This window comes from Hyaena hyaena, unplaced genomic scaffold (genome assembly GCF_003009895.1).
Source record: "Hyaena hyaena isolate Hyena2069 unplaced genomic scaffold, ASM300989v1 scaffold_0, whole genome shotgun sequence".
Classification (NCBI taxonomy): domain Eukaryota; kingdom Metazoa; phylum Chordata; class Mammalia; order Carnivora; family Hyaenidae; genus Hyaena; species Hyaena hyaena.
In genome coordinates this window covers 8,083,074-8,104,950 of record NW_024080632.1, presented here as the reverse complement: position 1 = coordinate 8,104,950, position 21,877 = coordinate 8,083,074, and the positions used below count along the sequence as shown (strand labels likewise).

The following is a 21,877-nucleotide window of genomic DNA, read 5'->3' as shown; positions in this document are numbered from 1 at the left end:
GAGGCCTTGAGACCCGTTGAATGGGAGAAGCGGGCAGAACCAGACCCCGCAGAACCTCACGGGTCTATTTAAAATCTTCTGGTCTTTTGCCGAAGGGCAGTGGGAAACTCCTGAAGATCCATAGCAAGGTGGCAACCAATGATTCCACCTGGATTCTAAAATCGGACCGCGGTAAGAGGTAATAAAAATGCCCCATGTCCTATCGCTGGGGTTCTGTATGCGTTTCAATGTGCGCAGGTGTGCGCCAGTGTTGGTGCCTGCATGTTTACACGCCCAGTGAGGAACTCTAGGATTCATCTCTCCGCACATCTGCAGAGCAGCTTACCCGTGCATCATCTAGAACAACAGTACTGTTACCCCATTCCTCAAGCTCCCAGAAGTTCACGCTTCTCCAGCGCGGAGAACAGGACGATTTCCACATATTTGACAACATGTCAATGAATGTCACCCCCAGGAGGGCCTTTCCCTTATCTCGGGAACTGCCATTGAAACAATCCAGCTTCCAAACGTTCTGTGCTTTAAAGTTTGCTGAGGATTTAATCACGGGGCCCCGGGAGATGGACGTGGAAGCTACAGCCCCTGGAGAGGTACAAAGGGATGGAGAGCTTGTCCAGCTGACTTCGCCCACAAATGTCGGCGCTCGAAACCCGTAGCTGGCTTTTCCGCCCACTTGTCTGTCCTGAGATTCCCATCGGTAAGCCCAGCCGACGTTCCGTTTTCTAGAATTGTTTGAGCATCTGGGACAGTGGCTGCCCCACGAGGTAGGTACAGAAATGAGCCCTGAAACTCCTCCAAACACCGTTGAGGCTCCGGTGCCTCCGAACATCCCTGAAAGTCGCTGGCCGCCCTCGGTCAAGGGAAACACCCGTCTTAGGGGCAATCGTCCAGAAAAAACTGTTTGCCAGCAAAATGTCACCGTTTTTCACAAAGACGCAGAAAGAGAGGGGCCGTGTGATTGGCACAGTCATCGGCCACAGAAGCAAAGACGGCAGACTGACCTTCTTTCTTCCATGACCGTGAAACCACAGAGGCAGGGCTCAGGCCCGCACTGGGCCACCATGGGGGAGAGAGGGCGCACGCTTGCTTAGTCACTTAATGGAACACGAGAAATAAGGCCAGCACAGCGGGATTGCAAGGTTGGGGTGCAAATTCAAGCAGCTTCTCTCTTGTCAGCCCTTTTGAATGGGAGGGGAAGATTTACTGCGGGCCTCGGCTGACAGCCTTTTACAGCCATTGCAAATGGATTTGAGACAGCAGAGGAATGGGCTGGACTGACCACGGAGGGGCCGTGGAAGGCTCATTTTAAGTCCCATCCAGCATCGCGGGCACCATACAGGGGCACTACTTACCAGAGAAGAGCACGGACGATTCAGCTGGAAGCTTCGAGGGCCAAAGCTCTCATCACACGTGGCCAAATTGCTGAGGGTTTCAAGATGTAAATGTTTTCAACACATTTGCTCAGCCCGGCAGTTTCTGTCCATTTAGCAAGATGTGCTTGCAGTGTAGGCAAAAGTCTTGAGGTCCGGTTGATGGGGTAGTGCATTTATTATTGATAAAGGCCAAGGAAAAATGGCTTGTGCCTGAGTAACACCTGGCCCAACAGATTTATCGTTTATGTAGAAGATATTTGTAATTTACCCCTGGCTGCCACGGACTACCTACCATTTCTCTGTGGAGTGCTCGGGTTTTTTGTTATTGTTGTTGTTGTTGTTTGTTCTGTTTTTTTTCTGATTTAGGCTGTCTTTTTCTACGGGGATGATTCCTTAAATGTCAAATTCAATATAAATTATTAAAAATACATTCCATGTGTATACATTCATAATAAAAAGTCATCCTTTAGGGGTGCCTGCATGGCCCAGTCAGTTAAGCATCCAACTCTTGATTTCAGCTCAGGTCATGATCCCAGGGTCATAAGATGGAGCCCCGGGTTGGGCTCTGCGCTGAGCATGGAGCCTGCTTAAGATTCTCTCTCCCTCTCTTTCTGCTCCTCTCTTCAGCTCACACTCATACTCTCTCCCCTCCCCCCAAAACTCATCTTTAATATAAAATGTAATATACTCTGGCGTGAATAATATATATTTTTAATTTTTATTTTTTAAATGTTTTTTTTCTTTTTGAAAGAGAGACAGAGTGTGAATGGGGGAGGGGCAGAGAGAGAGGGAGACACAGAATCCGAAGCAGGTTCCAGGCTCTGAGCTGTCAGCACAGAGCCCGATGTGGGGCTCAAACTCAAGAACCGTGAGATCATGACCTGAGCCGAAGTCGGAGGCTTAACCGACTGAGCCAGCCAGGCACCCCTTGAATGATGTATTTCAAAAAAAATAAAAGAAAGGGATGCAACAGGGAAACTGCATAGATATGTGTATAATATATCTATTATATATCTTTTATATATATTATATATATGTATTATATTATACATATATAATGTATTTATACATATATACATATGTATACATATATACATATATAATGTATAAATACATATATGTATTATATTATACATAGATCTATGTATAATATAAATAATGTAGATAGACCTAAAGATCTATCTGCATTATGATACTAATGTATATACAGATAGCATATATTATATATATATGATATACAATATACACTATATACTATATAGAACTAGAAAGATACATGTATATTAATGTGTATATATATTAACATAACTAGACAGATACACATTGCTATCAGTGATCAGTTATGAGGAATGGAAATGGGAAAGTTTTGAAAGAGAATGACTCTTCATTCACTATTTTGTACCTCTTAGATTCGATGCTCTGTACATACAGAACTTAGTTAAGAGGAAACAGTATCTTTGTTTAACTCTATGCCTGCGGAGGGAGGGAAGAACAGATCACTGTTGGAAGTGTGACCAAACCATTGGGTACATTGTACACTATAGAGCGTATTTACTTCTTTCATCAGAAACAGCATGTGCTAATTTGCTTACCAGCGGCTAATGCATGTATATGGTTGCACCATCCCAAATAGTTTACAGTTGAAAACAGGCTCCCCTCCAGCTCTGGTTTCCAAGCTCACCTCCCCGTAGGAAATCAGTATCGTCAGATTTCTTTTGTGCGAAAATAACCACTTAGGGTTGTTTTTCCCCCCTGAACATGGGTCCAGAGTGTGAGCTTGAGAAATACTGTGATTAGACAGATATATGAAAAGGGGTGTACATGTCAGGTCGGGGGAGAAGAAGAGAAGGAGTGTATTATACTTTAAATACTTCAAGACAGGGAAACCTGGGTGGCTCACTCGGTTCAGCTTCCGACTTCGGCTCAGGTCATGATCTCGCGAGACTTGAGTTCAAGCCCCGCATTGGGCTCTGTGCTGATGGCTCAGAGCCTGGAACCTGCCTCCTATTCTGTGTTTTCCCCTCTCTCTGTTCCTCCCCTGCTCGCACTCTGTCTCTCGCTCCTCCAAAAATAAATAAAGATTTTTAAAAATTAAAAAATAATAATATTTCAAGGTATATTAATATATTAATATTATAGGTGTGCTCACCTGGGGACAGCCTCACCCTTGTCACCAACAGCTCCACACCCAGCTCTGCGGGGATCATCACTCCTCCCCCCCAGGGTCTGCCCCCACCTCCTTGCTCGGGAACCCAGGACAAAGGCAAGCTGAGCTGATCCCAGGAGGAGGGGGGAGGGGGGAGGGATGGAGAGGTCCCCCAGCCGCACACCCTCTCCCACACCCTGTCCTCCTGGTGTTTTTTCTTCCTTCCCCCTCTATAAACAAGTGATTAATGCCTTGCAAAGAGGCACAGACACACATCCCCCGCAGCAAGCTAGGCCTGCCAGATTCCCCAGCCTTAATTCCGCTGTTAACACTCCTCAGGCTGAGGGGTGAAGAGTAAATCCCCTCCTTCACGAAGCAGACCTGCGGGCAATGTGGTTTGTTTAAAGCCGCTCTGCCGAGTGCTTGACCTGCCTCCCGTGAAGCTTGAAACTTAAAAATGAAACACACACACAGACCCCTTTCTCTAACCGTCTCCAGTTTGTACAGCCTAATTGCAGGGGAACCCCCACCTCCAAATGGACCCAGCTTCGGCAGAATCTTCTTCTCGTTCTCCCACCCAGCATCAGTGAATGGTGGGGAGATCGGATGGATGAACTCCGTCAGAGTTTCTACAGGCTCCTTTTTCATTTTGTTCGTAAGACACGTCCTGGCTGATTTCAGAAAGGAATCCCTGATTGGGTTGTTCATGCCCCTGGACTGGGCAGGCGGGCCCTGGTACGCACAGGAAAAACTTGCGTGCACATCTATGTTTGAATGCCATCCTGTTTAGCTTCCATTTTAGTGCACTTCAACAGCAGAGAATATGTCAAGTCAGCAGAAGAGGTATGTACTTTAGAAATGCGAAAATATATAGACATTGGACAGTTCTGCCCGCACCTTCGTTTGTTATGATGTGGCATCTTCCAAAGAAGTCTGGGAGTATTCCGGCTAATAAATGAAGAAAAAATGAAAGAAGCAAAAGTTCACCATCTTTCAAACCCCTAACGGCAAGGTAGATCCATCTAGAAAATGGTCATCAGAAGCTTCTAACAAATCGCGAAGAAAAAGGGGTAATATTATACGTCTCCCGGTGGAAGTATATGCTGCCATCTTTAAAGGGCCCAAAGCATCAACGCTGAATCCTCAAATATCCCCATTCTAACCACAAGGTTGCAGGAAATACAGGGGACAGACACACAACCCGTGGACACCACAGGGGCGCAAACGGTAAGAGCCGGAATGATTCCATTATTTCAACTTAAAAATTTCTGACCGGGAGAAGAAAGAGGGGGAAGGGGGATATAAGAGATTCATAATCAAACACAATATAGACACCTTGTCCTCGTAAAATAAATCAACTCTAATGAAATCACAAGAAGGATGAAGACAATTGGGAGATATGGAGTCCTGGCTGTGTATTTGTTAAGAGTGTGCTATCATTGTCTTTCAAGGTGTGTGTAATAACGGTATTGTGGTTGTATTTTTTTAAGTGTATTTTTTTAATTTTTAAAAATGTTTTATTTATTTCTGAGAGAGAGAGAGAGACAGCGTGAGCAGGGGAGGGTCAGGGAGAGAGGGAGACACAGAATCAGAAGACAGGCTCCAGGCTCTGAGCTGGCAGTCAGCACCGAGCCCGACGCGGGGCTCGAACCCACGAACCTGAGATCATGACCTGAGCCGAAGGCAGACGTCCAATTGACAGAGGCCCCCAGGCACCCCTAAATGTATTTTTATCTTATGGAGATACAGACTGAAATATTTACAAATGAAATGATATGGTGACTGGATTTGCATTAAAACAACCCACTGTAGGGATCAATGAAACAAGACTGGCCAGGAGTTGATAATCATTGAAGTCAGGGGGTGGGTATATGGGAGTGCACTTTGCCAGTCTCTCTACTTGTTCTATGTTGGAAATGGTTCATTAGAAAGTGGGGGTGAGGCAGTGCCTGGGTGGCTAAGTCGGTTAAGCATCTGACTCTTGGGTTTGGCTTGGGTCATGATCTCACAGTTCTTGAGATTGAGTCCCAAGTGGGGCTCTGCACTGACAATGGACGCCTGCTTAGGATTCTCTCTTTCTCTCTCTCTCTCTCTCACCGCCCCTTCTCTCTCTCTCAATAAATAAACTTAAAAAAAAAAAGGGGGGGGGGTTTGGAGACCGCTAGCACAGACCATGAAAAGCAGCAAACACTTCACCTCAATTCTAGACCAAATGCCAAGTAGCAGGTTGGCCAAGGAGGAACAGAAGAAATCTATTTCTTGGGCACAAACTCTATGCTAAGTATTAGAATAAATTCTCTTTCATGAGCAATCTTGTGTTTCCTGTTCAGCAGCCGTGGGGAATTTGTATGATTGCTTTGACCGTTATATGACCATTTTACAGGTAAGGAAACTGAGGCTAAAGAAACCAAAGTTGCTTGCCGTATGGTGCCAAGACAAGAAAAAGAGCCGCTGATGAGCCGAGGCATCTAGTTACTAAGTTTTTTCTTTGTGACCTTGAAGAAGTACTTGTCCTGGTTCTCTGGGCCTCAGTTTCCCCTACTTATAAACTGCAGTAATGATTCATAAAAGTATATTTTACTCTTAGATTTTCTTCTGCCAGTCTTCCATTTCCTTCTCATTCCTTCCTTTTTTTTTTTTTTTAAGTTTATTTTGAGAGAGAGAAATGAACAGGGGAGGGGCAGAGAGAGCGAGCGAGAGAGAACATCTCAAGCAGGCTCCATGCTGCCAGTGCGGAGCCCAGGGCGGGGGCTCAAACTCACCCCCTGACCTGACCAGAAATCAAGAGTCAGACGCTTAACCGACTGAGCCACCCAGGCGCCACATTCCTTCCTTCCGTCTTCCCAGGAATGTGTCCCCGGCGGCCTGGTGTAGGAGAAAGGGAAACCGGGTCCTGGGTTCAAATTCTTGTTCTGCCTGACGCTATTTAGAAGATTTCATTTTCAGCAAATGCTTCCAATCAAACAGAGAAGGAAATGGTTAACTACCTCTGAGCAGGGCCGGAATGATCAGGACAGCGGACAGAGAGTGCCTGGCTCAGAATCCGGAGTATAGCAGGTATTCCAGTAAGGACACGTCTCTGTCGTCCCCACGGCTTGTTCCCACCTCCCCGAGGTGGTGGCCAAAATGTCACTTTTTCAGTGAGGCCTTCTCTGACCGCCTCTTAAAATTAAACCCCACCGCCCACTTCGTAACCCCCTTTCCTGATTTAGCAGTTTCCATATGACTCCCCACCATCGAACATTTATTCTACCTGTTTACTATAATTTCGTCCCCCACTCGAAGGTCCTGGGAGACCGTCATTTTTATGTGTTTGGCTCACTGCTGTCTCCTTAGCCTGAGACAGATATCAGGCCCGTGGTAGGCCTTTGTTGAATGAATGAATGAGTGAGTGGATGAATCAATGAATATTGGATCTGGCAGTGGGTGCTTGAACAGAAGCAAAGAACTGGGCATGGGTCTTACACAAAGCGGTTGGTCCAGAAGTGCTTTTGTACTTGTTTTATTGGGGCCTTAGAATCCACTGAGGGTAAGGGCGCCTGGGTGGCTTAGTCGGTTAAGCGTCCGACTTTCGCTTAGGTCATGATCTCGCGGTTCGTGGGTTCGAGCCCCGCGTCGGGCTCTGTGCTGACTGCCAGCTCAGAGCCTGGAGCCTGTTTCAGTCTGTGACTCCCTCTCTCTCTGACCCTCCCCTGCTCACGCTGTCTCTCTCTCTCTCCTAGAAATAAATTAAAAAAAAAAAAAGAATCCACTGAGGGTGCTCTGTCCACATTTAAGCAACACCCCCATTGAACCTGAGAGAGTTCTGGCAGTTTCCAGCTTTCTTACCTCTGACTCTCCCTGAAATCGGCCTCCAAGGGCTTGTCTCGGGAGAGCTCGGAGTTCTCGAAGCTGTGTTTCACCAAGGACAGTGAGCACCACTATCCTCGGGGCCGTTTGCAACTTCCCTTCCCTGAGCACAGGTGTTTGACTAAGTGCTTTTGTTTAAAGGCAGATAAATGGCTTGGCCCCTTGACTTCATCTTTACGGTGGGATTTACCCAATGCTGCGGTGGGACTCGTCCATGGATCCTTTGGGGGCCAAAGAGCTGCAAATGCGTGTGTATGGTCAGAGAGAAGGAGGCAGGCAGGGATCCTTTATCCAGGAGGGGAAACTGAGGTATTAGAGGGGCCAGAGTCATGCTGAAGGCCACCCCAGAGGAGGACTTGCTGGAATGCGAGCATTGACAAGCACTTTCAGGAGCCGCTTCCCTCCACAGGCACCCTCTCTGAGCCAAAACTGCCCAGGCCCACACCTCGCTCCCTCCTGGGCCCATTGAGAAATATCCCTTGAAGGGGCGCCTGGGTGGCTCAGTCGGTTAAGCGTCTGACTTCGGCTCACGTCATGATCTCACGGTTTGTGGGTTCGAGCCCCACATCGGGCTCTGTGCTGACAGCTCAGAGCCTGGAGCCTGTTTCAGATTCTGTGTCTCCCTCTCTCTCTGACCCTCCCCTGCTCAGGCTGTCTCTCTCTCTCTCTCTCTTTCAGGAACAAATAAAACATTAAAAAATATTTTTTTAAGAGAAATATTCTTTGAAATGTTGATCATGGCTTTCCTCACCCACAGGCAGGTTGTGCTAGCTTCCTTCTCATGGGAACCTTCCTCCTCCATGCCTACAGAGACCGAGAGCTCAATTCATCCCCTCCCCCTCAAGGATTCTTGCTTCTTGCCCTGATGTCCCCCAACGGTCACCTACAGGAACACGGGAGCCCATGGATCGAATTCTGGGGTCTGTGAACTTGGGACTTCACTCAACTCTCAGTTTTGCTCAGCTCGAAGTGAAATGAGTATTTCCTTCCATTATAACCGTAAGTGACTGCACCCAGGAGGACTGGCCATGGCTGGGACTTGGCCATAGATAAAACCACAGGTGTTTTCGTACCGCATTGCAACTTCGTCGTCATGCTCATCCCAACTTCCGAGCTACAGTACTATGCCCACGGGTAGATCGCACTGCTGGACGTACTCATTAAGAGCCTCTGCGTTACTATACTTTCATGTTTAATACTGCTTTTGTCGTAAAATCGTAAGTCTACGCCTCTTGAAAATCTTCTACTGAGAAGGCATCTGTAGGCTTCACCAGATTGCCCGAGGGGTCCGCGGCCCCACAAGGTGGCCAAGTCCTTCTTGGGGTTGGAATTAGTGAAACGAAGCCTTGACCGTGATTGCTTTGGTTGTGACTGAGCAGAAGGCAGCCAAAGAGCCCCAAAACCCAAAATGATTGTTAACGCGCCTGTACTATCAAAAAAGCTCCAGGAAAGCACATTGCACAGCGCTCTCTGAAATGTCAAAAAGGGGTGCGCGTGTGGGAGCTGAACGTGGCTTTGGATGGCTCTGACTCACAGACGAAGAAAGCTCTTCTGGACCTGCCAGTGGAGTCCAGTCTTAGGCTCATGCTCACCGGGTCGGAGTGCCCTTGGACAGCAGTTGTGCATCATTATCAAGGCCGCAGTGGGCTTCCAGCTCGGAGCCTTGTAACATTGCCTTGATATAGCTGCGCATCACATCCCGCCTCCCTTCCCTCCCTGGGAAGTGAGACGGGAGCTCATGGACACAAGCTAGGTGAGGATTTCACGTCCAACAAATGGGGGTGCTTTGAAAAAATGAGTCGATGATGAAAATACAGATTAAGGGAATCATCGTGAAGGCGGAACCGAGGTCTGTAAATCGTGAGTGTGCTGTGCCGCGGTGCCCCCCCCCCCTACCCCCAGTTTTACCAGTCAGGGAATGGAAGCCAGACGCTCACTCCAGCGCCTGGTAATTCCCAGGCACTGTGCAAGGCCTTCCCGTGGCTTCTCTGGGAGCTGGTGGCCTGCAATCCACCCCCACCCCCCACTACCCCCCGCCCCCGCCTCAGCCCTCCTCGACCTCTGTGGGGCCAGGGGTAGAAAGCCAGGGACTCAAAGTTCCCAGCATGGGTGTCAAACATGCCTTCTGAGTGGCCTGGCTCCAGGGTCCCCGGGCCTGAAGGGCCCAGCTGAGTGGGGCTTTCATCGGCCTCTGAGAGGTGGCAACAACTTTCAGGGCAGGGTGCCCGCTGCCCGCTGCCCCCACTTCTGCAGCCCAGGCGGAGCGCTGGTAAGACTGGGAATGAGATTCCAGAGGCGTCTGGATATTATCAGTCACTCAACTGTCTGGCCAGTGGGGGGGGGGGAGGGGGGTGCTGGTGGCAAGGGGCAGAAACTGGCTGGAGGGTGGAGTTAGAAATCCCACGCAGATTCCTGGGTCCAGACCCAGCAGCTCCTGGGAGGAGGGTGGAGGGTGGCTGTGATGCGCTGGCTGCACCCCCCCACCCCCACCCCACCCCCGCGCAGCCTTCATTAGGCGGCGGGACCAAAGGCAGCTGAAAGTCAATGATGGTATTTGTCTGACAGAGGAAATGGGGAGGGAGGGGCTGATGGGCTACCCAGGCAGCCAGACTACTCCACTGGGCAGCACTTGAGGACAGCAACGGAGAGGGGCGGGGGGTGGGCAAAGCTCGCCCTCTGGTCCACTTGAGGATTCCTGCTTCAAAACTAGCCCTGATGGCTTCCAGACAAGTCGGCACCAAGGGTCACTTCTGGAGGCTGTAAGTGTTGTTGATGGCAGCTGTAGGGACAGGTGTAAATCTGTCCGTGCATTCCTTCCCCCACCCCTCCCAGCTTTCTGCACCTGAAGCAGGTCCCATTTATTACTGCAAGCCCGCTCAAGAGGCCTAAACACACACACACACACACACACACACACACACACACACACACACACGAATATGCATGCTCACAGTTAATGCTTGGCCTGCCCTGTGGGTACATTTTTTTTTAGCTCCTTACAGCAAACTCGATCAGCTGTTTGTTAAAGCAAAGCAAACACAAGCCTTTGCAACAAAAAAGAAGGGAGGGGAGGGGAGGGGAGGGGGGGAAAAAGGAAAAGAAATCCTTTTAGTTGCTGCCTTGAAAATGTTCTTTAAAGAGACTGGGAGGCCGGTAAGGGAAGAGGAACTCTGGGCTTATTCTGCTTGGAGTTGAGGAGACTTTCACCTTAACCAGCCTCCTCTGTAGTAGGAACACTTCTGCGCCTCTCTCAGCAGCCTCCCACCCCCTGAGCAAGGATCTGCCCTCCCACAGGCAGCAGGGGCACCCCATCCCTCTCGGGAGAGCGAGAGCGGGACTCTAGAACAATACGCTGCTCCCCTCTCCATCTGGCCAAATGCACTCTGGGAATCTGGAGGAGGACCGGGAAGGGTGGGGAGTAGGGGATGCTTCCTCTTCTTGGCCAAGGAGACCCCACTGACCATACCCTCCCCACTGTGGGTTTGAGCGACCATGAGCCAGGCAGGAAAGGGGCTTTTAGGCCAGGCCACTTGCAGAGCAGGGAAAGGCAGTGCCTCCCCGCACCCCGCTGGCTCCCAGGCTCTCCGCCCCACGCTCCCCACCCCCACCGTGAAGGCCTTGTAGGGGGAGCCTTGGACACCCCTAATGAATGGTAACTTATCTGCGACGTTGCTGGTATCTGATGCTTTAGATGGGGTTGAAACCATATTCCCTGAGGGCCGGAGGCCACTTCGGGATCTGGTCATTTGGAGCAGCTCAATCACGATTGAATGGAGGCGTTTATGCGGGACTAGACCACCTAACAGAGCGGGAGGGCGGCGGGGCGGGGCCGGGCTGTGTGTGCACTCCCTGGGGGCCACCGTCCCCCCATGAGCCTCCCGAGGTCCCCACATTTCGACAGGAGGCTGCTGTCTCCTTGTCTCTGTTTATCTCTGCACCTCTCTTGTCTCTGCACTTGGTCTTCACTGCCTGCTTTTTCCCCGTGTTCTTCCGTCTCCACCCCGCCTCCCGCCCTGGGTGCTGGCCTCACCACTGCCTGGGTCCGCCTTCACCTCCGCTCTCCTCCAGGTCTCCCCTCACCCCTCCAGGTGTCCAAGGGGCTCCGTCCATCTCTCAGTGTCTGCCCGGCTTTCTCTTTCTCATGTGCCCTTCTCCCTCCTACCCAAGCGTCCCCTCCCTCCTGCTCTCCCCGACTCTTCCCTGTTAGCGTCCTGCTCCATCCCCCCTCCCCTCCCCCCCCCAAGTCATCAGGCCGGGTGCAGGGCCCCACAGGACTGGGGAAGGGAACGGTGGGCTCCCGTCGCTGATTCCAGTCTGGGCCTGGGAGTGGGGACGTCAGCCACACGCAGCGGCACTGGCACCGAGGGCCCAGAAGCCTTCACCCCACCCGGGAGCTGAAATCCCCCCGCAGGCCGCCCAGCCTCACAGAGCGCAAGGCTCCCAGTATCGCTCCTTCATTGTCCACAGACCCTTGTTCCTCAGTTGAGCTGAGAAACTTTCCCTCCTCTCGGCAGGTTGGAGGAGACCCAGGGCACGGGGGCGGGGGTGGTGATGAAAAGGTCCCGGATTTGAATTCGGGATAGCTGGTGTCTGAGCCCAGCGGGGACCCTGGCTCCTGTGTGAGGAGAGGAAGGCCGCACCCTCTTATCTCTGGGATCGCTTACAGTTTTGAGATCCCGGGTCGGGCAAGGGGCCCACAGGGACATGAGGTTTTGAACGGGAAGCCTGAGGGAGCCTCTCACCTCAGGGTCAACCTGGAAGAAGGCAGGAAATGGGGCGTCGGGCTGAGCTGCGAACAGGACTGGACCAGAGTAACACTACAGAGACGGAGCTTCATAGATGCTAGGTAGTCGTGTAAGAATAGATAGATAGATACCTCGAAATACTCGAAAACATACACTTTGAGTAAACGTATAGGATTTACACGCAGCGTATAGGAGTAGATGAGATAGAGACTGGACCCAAAGGGTTTAGGGTGCCCAGCTAATTTTTTTTTTTTAATTTATTTCTGAGAGAGAGAGAGAGACAGCATGAGCAGGGAAGGGTCAGAGAGGGAGACACCGAATCCGAAGCAGGCTCCAGGATCTGAGCTAGCTGTCAGCACAGAGCCCGACACAGGGCTCGAACCCACAATCGTGAGATCATGACCCGAGCCGAAGTCGGACGCTCAACCAACTGAGCCACCCAGGGGCCCCGCCCAGCTAATGTTTAATGAGCACTTATTAGGCACCAAGGTGTGCCTGAGCAATGTCCACCCCATCTCATTTACCCCCTACCAAGTCCTTTGTGGCAAGAGGCAGCTGAGGCTTAGAAGGACTAAGGGACTCGTCGGAAGTTCTAAGGCTCTAAGAGGCCACCTCTCAAAGCTCAGTAAGAGGTGCATGAACACAGCGTAATGAACCACTGACCCTGGCAGTCGTGGGGGGGGGGGTCCGCCAATGTCCCGAGGCCCCCAGCAGCAACCCCCCCCCCCCCCCCCGCGGCGGGGCAGGCAGCCCTGGAAGGAACGTGCCCTGCGCTCACGCTCGGCAAGCGTGCACCTGCTGGCTGGGACCTGGCTGTGCGTCCTCACCTAGAGCAGGGCACACCCACACTGCCCTCCGAGCCCCATCAGGCTGTGGGCGGCTCTTAGGGAACACTGGGGTCGTGGCGGTCGGCGGCTCCATTCCTAATGCGGGACGCGTTTCATCCCGTGTGCATGGTCCGCGGAGGGGCGGAGAGGGAAAGGCGGCCGCGGGTCGCCAAGACTCCCCCTCCGGCCGCACAGCCAGCAAGGCAGCCCCGCCGCTCACCAACCCGATCCATCCAGTCGCCGTTCCTCTTCCTCCAATCGTGTCGCCGGTCACGTCTCCAGCCCGAAAGGAGCGGGGAAACTGAGGCCTACCGCAGCCGGCGCTGAGCGCGTGCGCGGGAGGCTGGCCAGGCTGCTGCATGCCCGCCAGGCACGGAGGTGGCGAGCCGAAACCGCAGTCCCGAGCCTCCCAAGGGAGGCAGGGAGGGCGGCCAAGCGCGGCGCAGGCACCTCTGGGCCTCGAGTGAAGTCTAAGTTGGTCAAGTCGGCAAGAGAAGAAAGAGAATTCGCGGTTCGGGGCTGCTGTGGGAAAGCCACGCTTTCACCAAAAGCATCCGGCTGGGGAAGGGGCTGGGCGGTGGGCACAGCAGGGAAGGCATGGAATCCAATTGCATTCGCTTCCGCGGCTCGGAGCTCGGATCCCGGCGGCAGATGGACGTCCTGAACCTCAACCTGAGTGCGGATTCCGTGTGCAGTTGAGGGAGAGAGCGACCAAAGCGGACACGGCTGGAAAGACAGAGAAGGGAGAGAAATCGCGAGTGGGCGCCACGGCCGAGGGGGAAAGGTGATCCCGACGACCCTCGTCCTGTCCGTAAATACCCGGCCGGGCCAGGCGGACAAATGATCCGGACCCCCGACGCCTCCCTAGAGGATAGAATCCTCGGCTTCGCCTCCCTTTGCTCTGCGCCTCCAGGAAAATCACTTCAGTTCTCTGAGCCCTGAACGCCATACCTTTAGTTCAGGAAGGTGGCACAGGGCGCCAAAAGACCTTGAAATAATCGGGTTTACTGTTTGTACCTCCCCTCCCTTCCCTCCAACGGAACTGCTTTCGACGAAAACACCCTGAGCTTCCCTGCCTGGGTCACAGGGTATGTGTGACCAGAGATGCCGGAGGAGAGATGTACACAGCAGGTGCCCAGTCATCGCTCGTGTGCTGCAGATCTGCGTCAATTCCCCATCATACGGGGACACCGATGCCTGGTTAACAAGCCCTTTCAAAACCACGCAGAGGGCTCCGCTGACCGCTCTTAAGAGCTGGATGCAAGGTGACGCAGGACGCAGAGCCGGGTCCCCAGGGACCCAAAGCCAGGGCTCATTTCCACCTCGTCTCCCTGCGTCAAGGATTCTCAGCATGCCCAGCGCTGTCCCCAAACCACCCAGCTCAGGTCCTGCTAGGCTGAGCCCGGGGCTTGAGAGAGAGAGAGACGTCCCGGGCGCAGAGAGAGGGCGACCAGGAAACCCGAAACCCGAGCAGAGCTGAAGGGGAGAGAAGGCGAAGGCCCGGACGTTCAAGGCGGGGAAAAGCCCAGCAGGAGGAGACGCTCAGGACCGGGGAGGCAGCCGGCGGAAGCGAGGGCCCGGGGAGTGCGCGAACCCGCTCCGGGCGCAGCGCGAGGCGCCCCCGCTCGGTCCCCCGGCGCGCCCCACCCGGCCCCAGGGGGGCGCCCCACCGACCAATTTGGCGAGCACAAAACCCGCGCCCCAGGGGCCTTTGCCTGGCCGCTGGGGCTTGATTCATTTCTTGACTAATTAACTGGAAGCTAGGTCGCCTCTTCTTTCGGGGCCCAATTAATTCGCCGCGGGCGGTGCGGCGGGGGCCGTGAGGCCTAGGCGCCCGCCTGGAGCCCTTTTGTGAAGGGCTGTCTGGACCATATTGATTCTACACACACACACACACACACACACACACACTCCTTCCTTCGTATATTAAAAAAAGTCTTGAAAGCGCTGGATTGCCAGAGTTTAAGAAGGATTGTCAGCCTGTCACTTCCTCCTCCCCCCACCCCGCCCAACCAACTGCATTTGCTTCTAGAAGGAAGGGACCAACGGGCTAGGGCAGTTTCCAGATCTGCCCAGACAAGGGTTAAATGGAATGTCTCCCTATGAAGAGCAAAAAAGTAAAGGAGACAGACGGCCATAGTGGACCCACTGTGTGCACGCGGGAGGGACACCTAGTGCCTCCCCGTTCAAAGTCAGAAAATGAGAAAGACAATCCCAGGTGGAATCCCAGCTCCACAAGAGACTAACTAGCCGTGAAACCCCGGGCAAGTCTTTGTATCCCCCTGCGTGACTCAGTTTCCTCCCCTGGAGATGGGAGCTCACTGTGAAGGCACCTGCCTCCTCGATTGTTGTATGTGATGAGCTGAGGGGTGGAAAAGTTCTCAGAACATTCCCATTCACTTGAGCATTTCACAACTGTTGTCTTCGGTAAAGAGCATTTCATAAAAACCCCGTTTTGCAGGGATGAGGAGGGAGCCCTGGGCTAAGGAGCGCGGACCCGCTGCCTAGCGATCCTGGTGCTGGATTCCAAGGTCAAGACGCTGGCGAATGAAATCTACTAGTGGGCTGGGTGCCAGGGGAGAGCGATCTCCCTGCCCGGTGGGCCCAGAGACTCACTCGTGTGGGACTGGAGCCTTCTTCCCGCCCACCTACCTCCATGCTCCCCCCAGTTCAATACTGACTGCGAAAGACCGAGAAACTCCAAATCCTGAAAGCTCCGGTTGGAAGCCAGAGGCGCGGCAGCGAAGGTGATTTCCCAGCGGTTGCGGGGAAGGGGGGACCTCATCGATTGTATTGACCTCAACAGTGGGTCAGCTTGTCTCCATCATCGACCAACCAAACGAAGTCTAGGACTAAAATAGAGACGAAAGGAAATCACAGGCGTCTTTGTAAATCCAGTGGAAAGGGGCCAGAACGCGCAGTAACCCACGCCCGCGCACCCTCACACCCTCACGGAGCGCCTCGGAAAGCGAGCTTCTCACCTCACTCCCCTTTATTCGATCCTGGTTTCATTTTTTAGTTCTGTTCTATATTTAAAACCCAAAACAAACAAACAAGGATTCATTTAGTCAATCAACAAACACGAGATGAAGAGGCTGCACGTGCCAGACTGCGCTGGTCACTGGGCTACACCAATGAGGGAAGAGGTCTGCAGAGAAACAGAAAATCCTGGTGGGGGTGGGGTAGGGAGGAAGGGGTTGTAAAGGCTTCTTCGCGGTCACTTTGAGCACTGTGACCTTGGGAGAGGCTCTTGTCCCACACTGCCTGTCTGTGAAGAAGGACAGCACTGCCCAGTCCTAGGCAAGGTGTCGGCGGAGTGGTCTGGAAGAATCGGATGGGAGACTCTAGACGTTACATCCTTCAGCTCGGAGCTTCAGGGAGCAGATCTGGGGAAGTCCTTTGGGAAACCCCCACAGGGTGTAGACCCTGACTCCTGAAAACTGCCAGGCGCTGGCCACAACCTCGAGGCCCCTTTGGGATTTGCAGGGCTCCCAGACGTTCCTGCCTTTTCCCAGGATCGGAAAAAACCACCTGGCCCAACCTCCCCCAGCGCGCATAGAAGGTGGGGCAGGGCTGAGTTTGGCCTTCCTGCCTGAGATGCTGAATGTAAGCCCTCTGCCACCCCACCCTTCCTGGGCCTTGACTTTCCTCCTCTCTAAAATGGAAACGTATATATATTCTACTCACCGCAGTGGATAAAGTTCAAGACAATCAGCATCGAACCAGCCAGGACCCAGTGTCTCCAGCGCTTAGCCGACTACATGGACAGAGAAAGCCCTTCAATCAATATTTGTGGAATGACCTAGTGGATGCTTCTATCCATGGGACCAAACTTTCTTCTATCGTGTTTTCACTGTTTCACCTTACATATCAGAATCTGGGGGGGGGGGGGCTACTAATCCGTTTGATGCTGGTTTTTAAAAAGTGCACTTTGGGAGTGAGTAGTCATTGGTTTCCAAAAGCACAGAGGAGCCCCTTCAGTCCGTCTCTCCCTTTCTTCATTGACTTTTATTCCTGTATGGAAAGATTACTTACTGAGCACCTACAATTGCCAAGCGCTGTGATTGGAGTTGTAGATAGGATGAGTCAGTCTTCTCTTTCCATCCAGAAACTTAGAAAATAAAGACCTAATATTAGACACTCTTGGCGGGACCATGTAGCAATACACCTCTTCGGCTATGGTTGCTCTTTTCCCCTTTCTAGCTCTTTAAGTCATTTTTGACCAGCTCATAAAGTCTAGTGCAGTGCTTGGTAAACAGTAGGCGCTCGCCAAGGGCTGGGTGCATTTCTGCGCAAGAGGTCTTCAGCACCTTCAGGGACGCTTCCAAATGAGGGCTCCGTTTGACTGGGGTGCGCTCTAATCCTGACACTCCCAGTTACAGGTACAATTCGGGCCCGCTGACTTCCACTGAGCGTACCTGGAGGGGGAGGGGGAGTAGGTGAGAGCTGGACTGGCCTTTGCAAAAGGGGGTGCGGGGCCCTGAGGTTCTGCAAACCGCGTCCCCTTTTCGCATCTCCCCATCCACCTGGCTGTCCTCCTTTGCAGACCACTCTCCCCGACACACACACCACACACCCACACTTGTCCCGGTAAACAAGCGCGAGTGCAGGTGGCGCCTAAGAAACGAGGCGTTAGTTTTGCCCTGAGAACTCTCCCCCAACCCCCCCCCCCCTTCCCCGATCCCGGTTCCAGCCCAGCCTCTCCGCATCCACCTTGCAGGGCAGGCCGACGCTGAGTGACCCTCCCCCGCCCCAGCCTCCAGGACCGGCTATGGCCTCCGGGTGCATCCGGAACTGCCACTGCGGAAGCTCCAAACTGAGGTCCCAACCCGGCGCGCGGCGGCGGCGATGCGCGCGGGCCCTGCGGGGGCCGGGGGGGGGGTGGGGGTGGGGGTGGGGGGTCCGCCGGCCGCGTCTCCGCCGAGCGCCATCCAGCGGCGAGACGCCCGCGGCACCCTGCGCACAGGTTGCGGGAGAGCTCCAGACGCGAGGCGCGCAGGTTTCCAAGGGAGCAGCGGTCCCCTCCCCCACCTCTCCCCTCCCCCCAAACTAGGACACATCTATCTCCTCCGCCTCCCCACCTACTTCCCGCGCCGCTTAAGGCTGATTCGGGTTCACCCAGCGTTCACCACCACTCTCCCCGCTCTTATTTATGCCCAACATATGCACTGGGCTGGGAACTTTTTAAAGGCGGACAACAAGAAGGGAGAAAGAGTAAAATTAAAAAAAAAAAAAAAAAAGGCGCTTGCCCCCACCATTGCCTGGAAACTTGCCGGTGGCGGCTCGGGGGTTTCATCCCGGGCTGGGTGACGCCTGCTCTCCCTTCGCCGCGGGACAGACGTGTTAAGTCCTGTCTCCCTAATTCTACACCTATGACCTTATCCTGGCTGGAGTCAGGCGCTTTGACTCCGTGCCCTTGCGTGCAACCGAGGCTGCGAAACCTCCTCCCCGCGCGGTCCCCGTGGGTCCCCGTCCCCCGAGACGGGGGCTCCAGAGTGGCAACGCAGGGCGCACCGATCCTTACATTGCAGAGGGAGAAACACGCCATTCTTCGTACCCCCGGAATGTTATCGCTAACTTTTTGGAAAAGTGCCTGTGTACACACATATTACATATATTATTGAATGGGTTAGTGCAAGACTAAGAATACTGAACAACAGTTGCGGGGGTGAGGGAAGCATATGCTCCAATTCCCTGGTAATTTGTAACAGGCAGACTTTATTGCTCAGAGAGAAAAGGAGTAACTATGTAGCTGCAAAACAAATTTAACTCTTGTCTGTATTGATCAGATGGGAGTCCGCCCGTGGGGCGTGACTGCAATGCATTTTTTAACCTGAGATTTAATTTCGTGTTTGGGGCTACTTGGAACGTCCCTATGTACACACCGTACCGCATAGGACATTTTAGAGCCACACATGCAAATTCTATTACGTTTAAAGAATGCAATAGAACATAGCCTTTGAGTTGGACCCATACAGGGCTCCCCAAACATTAAGGAGATCTAAAAATGAAGCCCTGGAGAAAGGTCGTGACTCTGCTCTCAGAAAGCGAGGCCCTCCTCTCCAGATTCAGGTTGGGGCAATCTTCTGATATCCCAAATAAAAGGGGGCCCCCTCCCCCTCCCCTCGCCTAATCTCTACGAGTAAGAAAAGTTTATAAATAATTCAATCTCCCTGTCTCATTCCCTAAAAACTAAAAGTATCATAACCCACCCTCCGAAGGCTTTTCAAGGACTCCCAACAATTCTCGAATTCTAGACGGAGAAATGAAATAGAGGAGCCTGTCCCGGTTAATCACGGCATTAATACACGGACATAAAAGTGAGTCCAACATCATATTTTAACTTGTCTCATAGAAAAACCCTAACTCGCTCCCACCGCTCTTCCTCCTCCCCACTTTGCTCTCAAAGTACGAGAATCTTGCAGGGGTGGGGGCTGGGGGGGGTGAAATGAAGTCTCTTGGAAAGGGTAAAAAAAAAAAAAAAACCCAAGGCATTATTTACACCTGCAAACTTGGAAAGCTGTATTCGGCCCCAATTGGCTTAATTGTAAATCTTTTCCTCATGGCCCCAATTCCTGGACGGAGCGTCTGGGTTTAATAACGCGCCCCGGCACCCCAGCAAGGCCGAGCTGAAGAGAGAGAGAATCCCCCCGACCCACCCCCACTCAGCTCAGAAGTAATTAGAGCACCGCGACCCCCCCTCCCCCAACTACCTAAACCCTGCTTAGAGGTACCAGAAGACAGGAGTCAGCCATGTGGGGAGCTCATATTTTACCGTCTGAAGACAAGAGCAGCTATTTCAAAAGCAACTGTAGCCTCCGAGTCAGAGGCAGCCCCCCCCACCCCCCACCCCCCACCCCCCACCCCCGCTCGCGGCCCTCGCCCCCTGCGCGTTTGGCTCGTAGGGGGGCGAGTGGGAAAGAGAGGCGTCTGCACACAGCCTCCAACTCCCTGCGCTGGCAGCGTAGGGCTGACCTGTTTATAGAACTCGCTGTTAAGAAAACATGTAAAAACACACCCCAGCGGTGGGAGTGGAGAACGTTCCCTCGCACCCCACCCTCCTTTGTACGCGAAGATCCTCTCCGGACTCTGCTCGGTGCCTCCGAGCCCCGTGTTCTCCGCGGGAGGCTATCTCCTGGCGATTGTTTTTACATCCCTTTTGAGAGCTGGAAAGGGCTACATTTCTCCTTCATTTTTGGTAACCCCTGCACCCCCAGCACTTAAGGTCTTTATTATTCCCCCCTCCCAGGTGGGTCCTTTGCAAGCAGGGGGGTGGGGGCGGAATCCAGGCTGGAAAAAGACACCTCCGCGCTGGGTGGGGGTGAGGGGCTGCTCACGGAACCCCTGGAACCCTAGTTTGAGCTGAGAGAAAAAAACGTGCGTTCTCTACCCCCGCGCGGAGCAGCCCGCCTCGCCTCGCCCCGCCCCGCGAGCCGCAGAGGCGAGCAGGTCGCCGGGCAGCCAGTGCGCGCGGGTCGCGCATCCCGGGTCCCGGACCTCCAGGCGACCCAGCCCATCCGGGACCTCTCCGCTCCCCCGCGGGCCTCGACCCTCCACCCCAGGGTGCGGGTGTAATCCGAGGCAGCCAGGGTCTCCTCGGGTTCCGCGCTGGGCGAGGCCTGGAGCCGCACGGAACACGTCCAGCTTCCGGATTTGGAACGCGCTGAGGCGGGTGCGGAGTGAGGCGAAGCACCCCCCCCCCACACACACACACGGGCCCAGAGGACCTGGATGGGGCGATCAGGGCTGTCTCTGCCACACACTCCTTCCTGGGGGCCGCAAGGCTTCCTTTTCCAAGGGAAAGGAGGAAAGGACGTTGCCCAGAAAGATTCCTAGATCGGGGAGGCCTCTGCTGTCTGCCCGCGCGCCTGCCAGAAGGATTTTTCATATCTGGCTCGGACATGAAATGCACTGAGGTCTGGGCACCAGAAGCAGCAGCTTAGGGAAAGCGCTTTGACAATTCCAAACATTTTCGCTTTCCATGTATGTGTGTGTGTCTCTGCCTCTCTCTTCTTCCTCTTAAAAATAAATCAAAATGTAAAAGGAAAAGAGAGAGAAACTTCTCTAGCCCTCCGTTACTCAGACCCCAGGCTGGAGGCTTGTGAAGGCTCCTGGGGTCTCTAAGGTCACAAGTGTCACCCAAACCTTGCGCTCAGGTTGGGAGGGAGAGAACAGTCGCTCCAGCTGCGCCCCCTGCCCCCCTCGCTCGCCCCCCAGATATTCTACAAGACTCCGGCAGGATCCATTCGTACTATTCCGAAGACAGAGAAGCTTAGCTTGCAGGCAAGGCGCCGACTTTGAGGCACATTGTTGAGGCCTCAAGTTTGTTTTAGCCACATGGAGGAGGAGGCTACCCGGGATTGTCAGGTAATTAAGACTGACACTGAGGTTCAGCAACCCCGGCCCCCTTTTCTGAGCGGCCACCGTGCGGGGTCAGCGATCACAGAAAGCAGAGCTGGGGCTGGGGCCTCCAAACCGTGAGGGGGGAGTGTGTGGCCAGAGCGTTTCCCTGGGCGTGGGGCAGCTAGCTGCTCAGGGGCAGACCAGGCCTGGGGTCCCCATCCGGAACCTAGGACCCACACCCTAGCCTTGGCCACAGGTTTTCAAATCCTCCCGAGAGAAGCAGGTGAAATCACTCCCCACCACCCTCTGTCCTAGACCCGCAAGAGGTTATATTTTCCGTAGGATTGTACAAGGGAGAAGGGGTTTTAGCAGCTTTCAATGTGAGGGTGAAACCTGTGAGCCTTAAAGGCTCCCACCCTTCCAGTCCCTGGAACTGTATATGCCCAGAGAGAGAAGACAGATCCCTCCCCAAAGCCATCCCTCTCCCAGGGACAGCGACATCTTGGGGGGCTTCAATGGACAGGGAGGGATGTCTGTGTGTGTCATCTCCTACTGGTTTGGGGAGACACGAAAACATGACGTTGGGAACACAGGCCA

General features: G+C 53.4%; 1 protein-coding gene across 24 annotated transcripts in view; it reads right to left on the bottom strand.

Moving 5' to 3' along the window:
* Nucleotides 1–12,786: 12,786 nt before the first annotated feature.
* Nucleotides 12,787–21,877, bottom strand: part of LOC120246955 (collagen alpha-1(I) chain-like) — a 17,228-nt gene continuing 8,137 nt past the window's right edge. For 2 of the 24 annotated variants that reach the window (XR_005525413.1, XR_005532730.1), the window contains exons 2-4: nucleotides 15,919–17,355; nucleotides 15,619–15,789; nucleotides 12,787–13,663 (exon numbers count right to left, since the gene is read on the bottom strand). Coding sequence is in view for 2 of the 24 variants with exons in the window: in XM_039256771.1 (XP_039112702.1) it covers nucleotides 13,208–13,663 (456 nt within the window). In the remaining 22 variants the exon portion in view is untranslated. Of the gene's footprint in view, nucleotides 13,664–15,618; nucleotides 15,790–15,918; nucleotides 17,356–18,192; nucleotides 19,395–19,671; nucleotides 19,720–21,877 lie in introns of those variants that run through there. The other 22 variants (XM_039256771.1, XM_039254996.1, XR_005526307.1 and 19 more) reach the window with 21 other exon arrangements.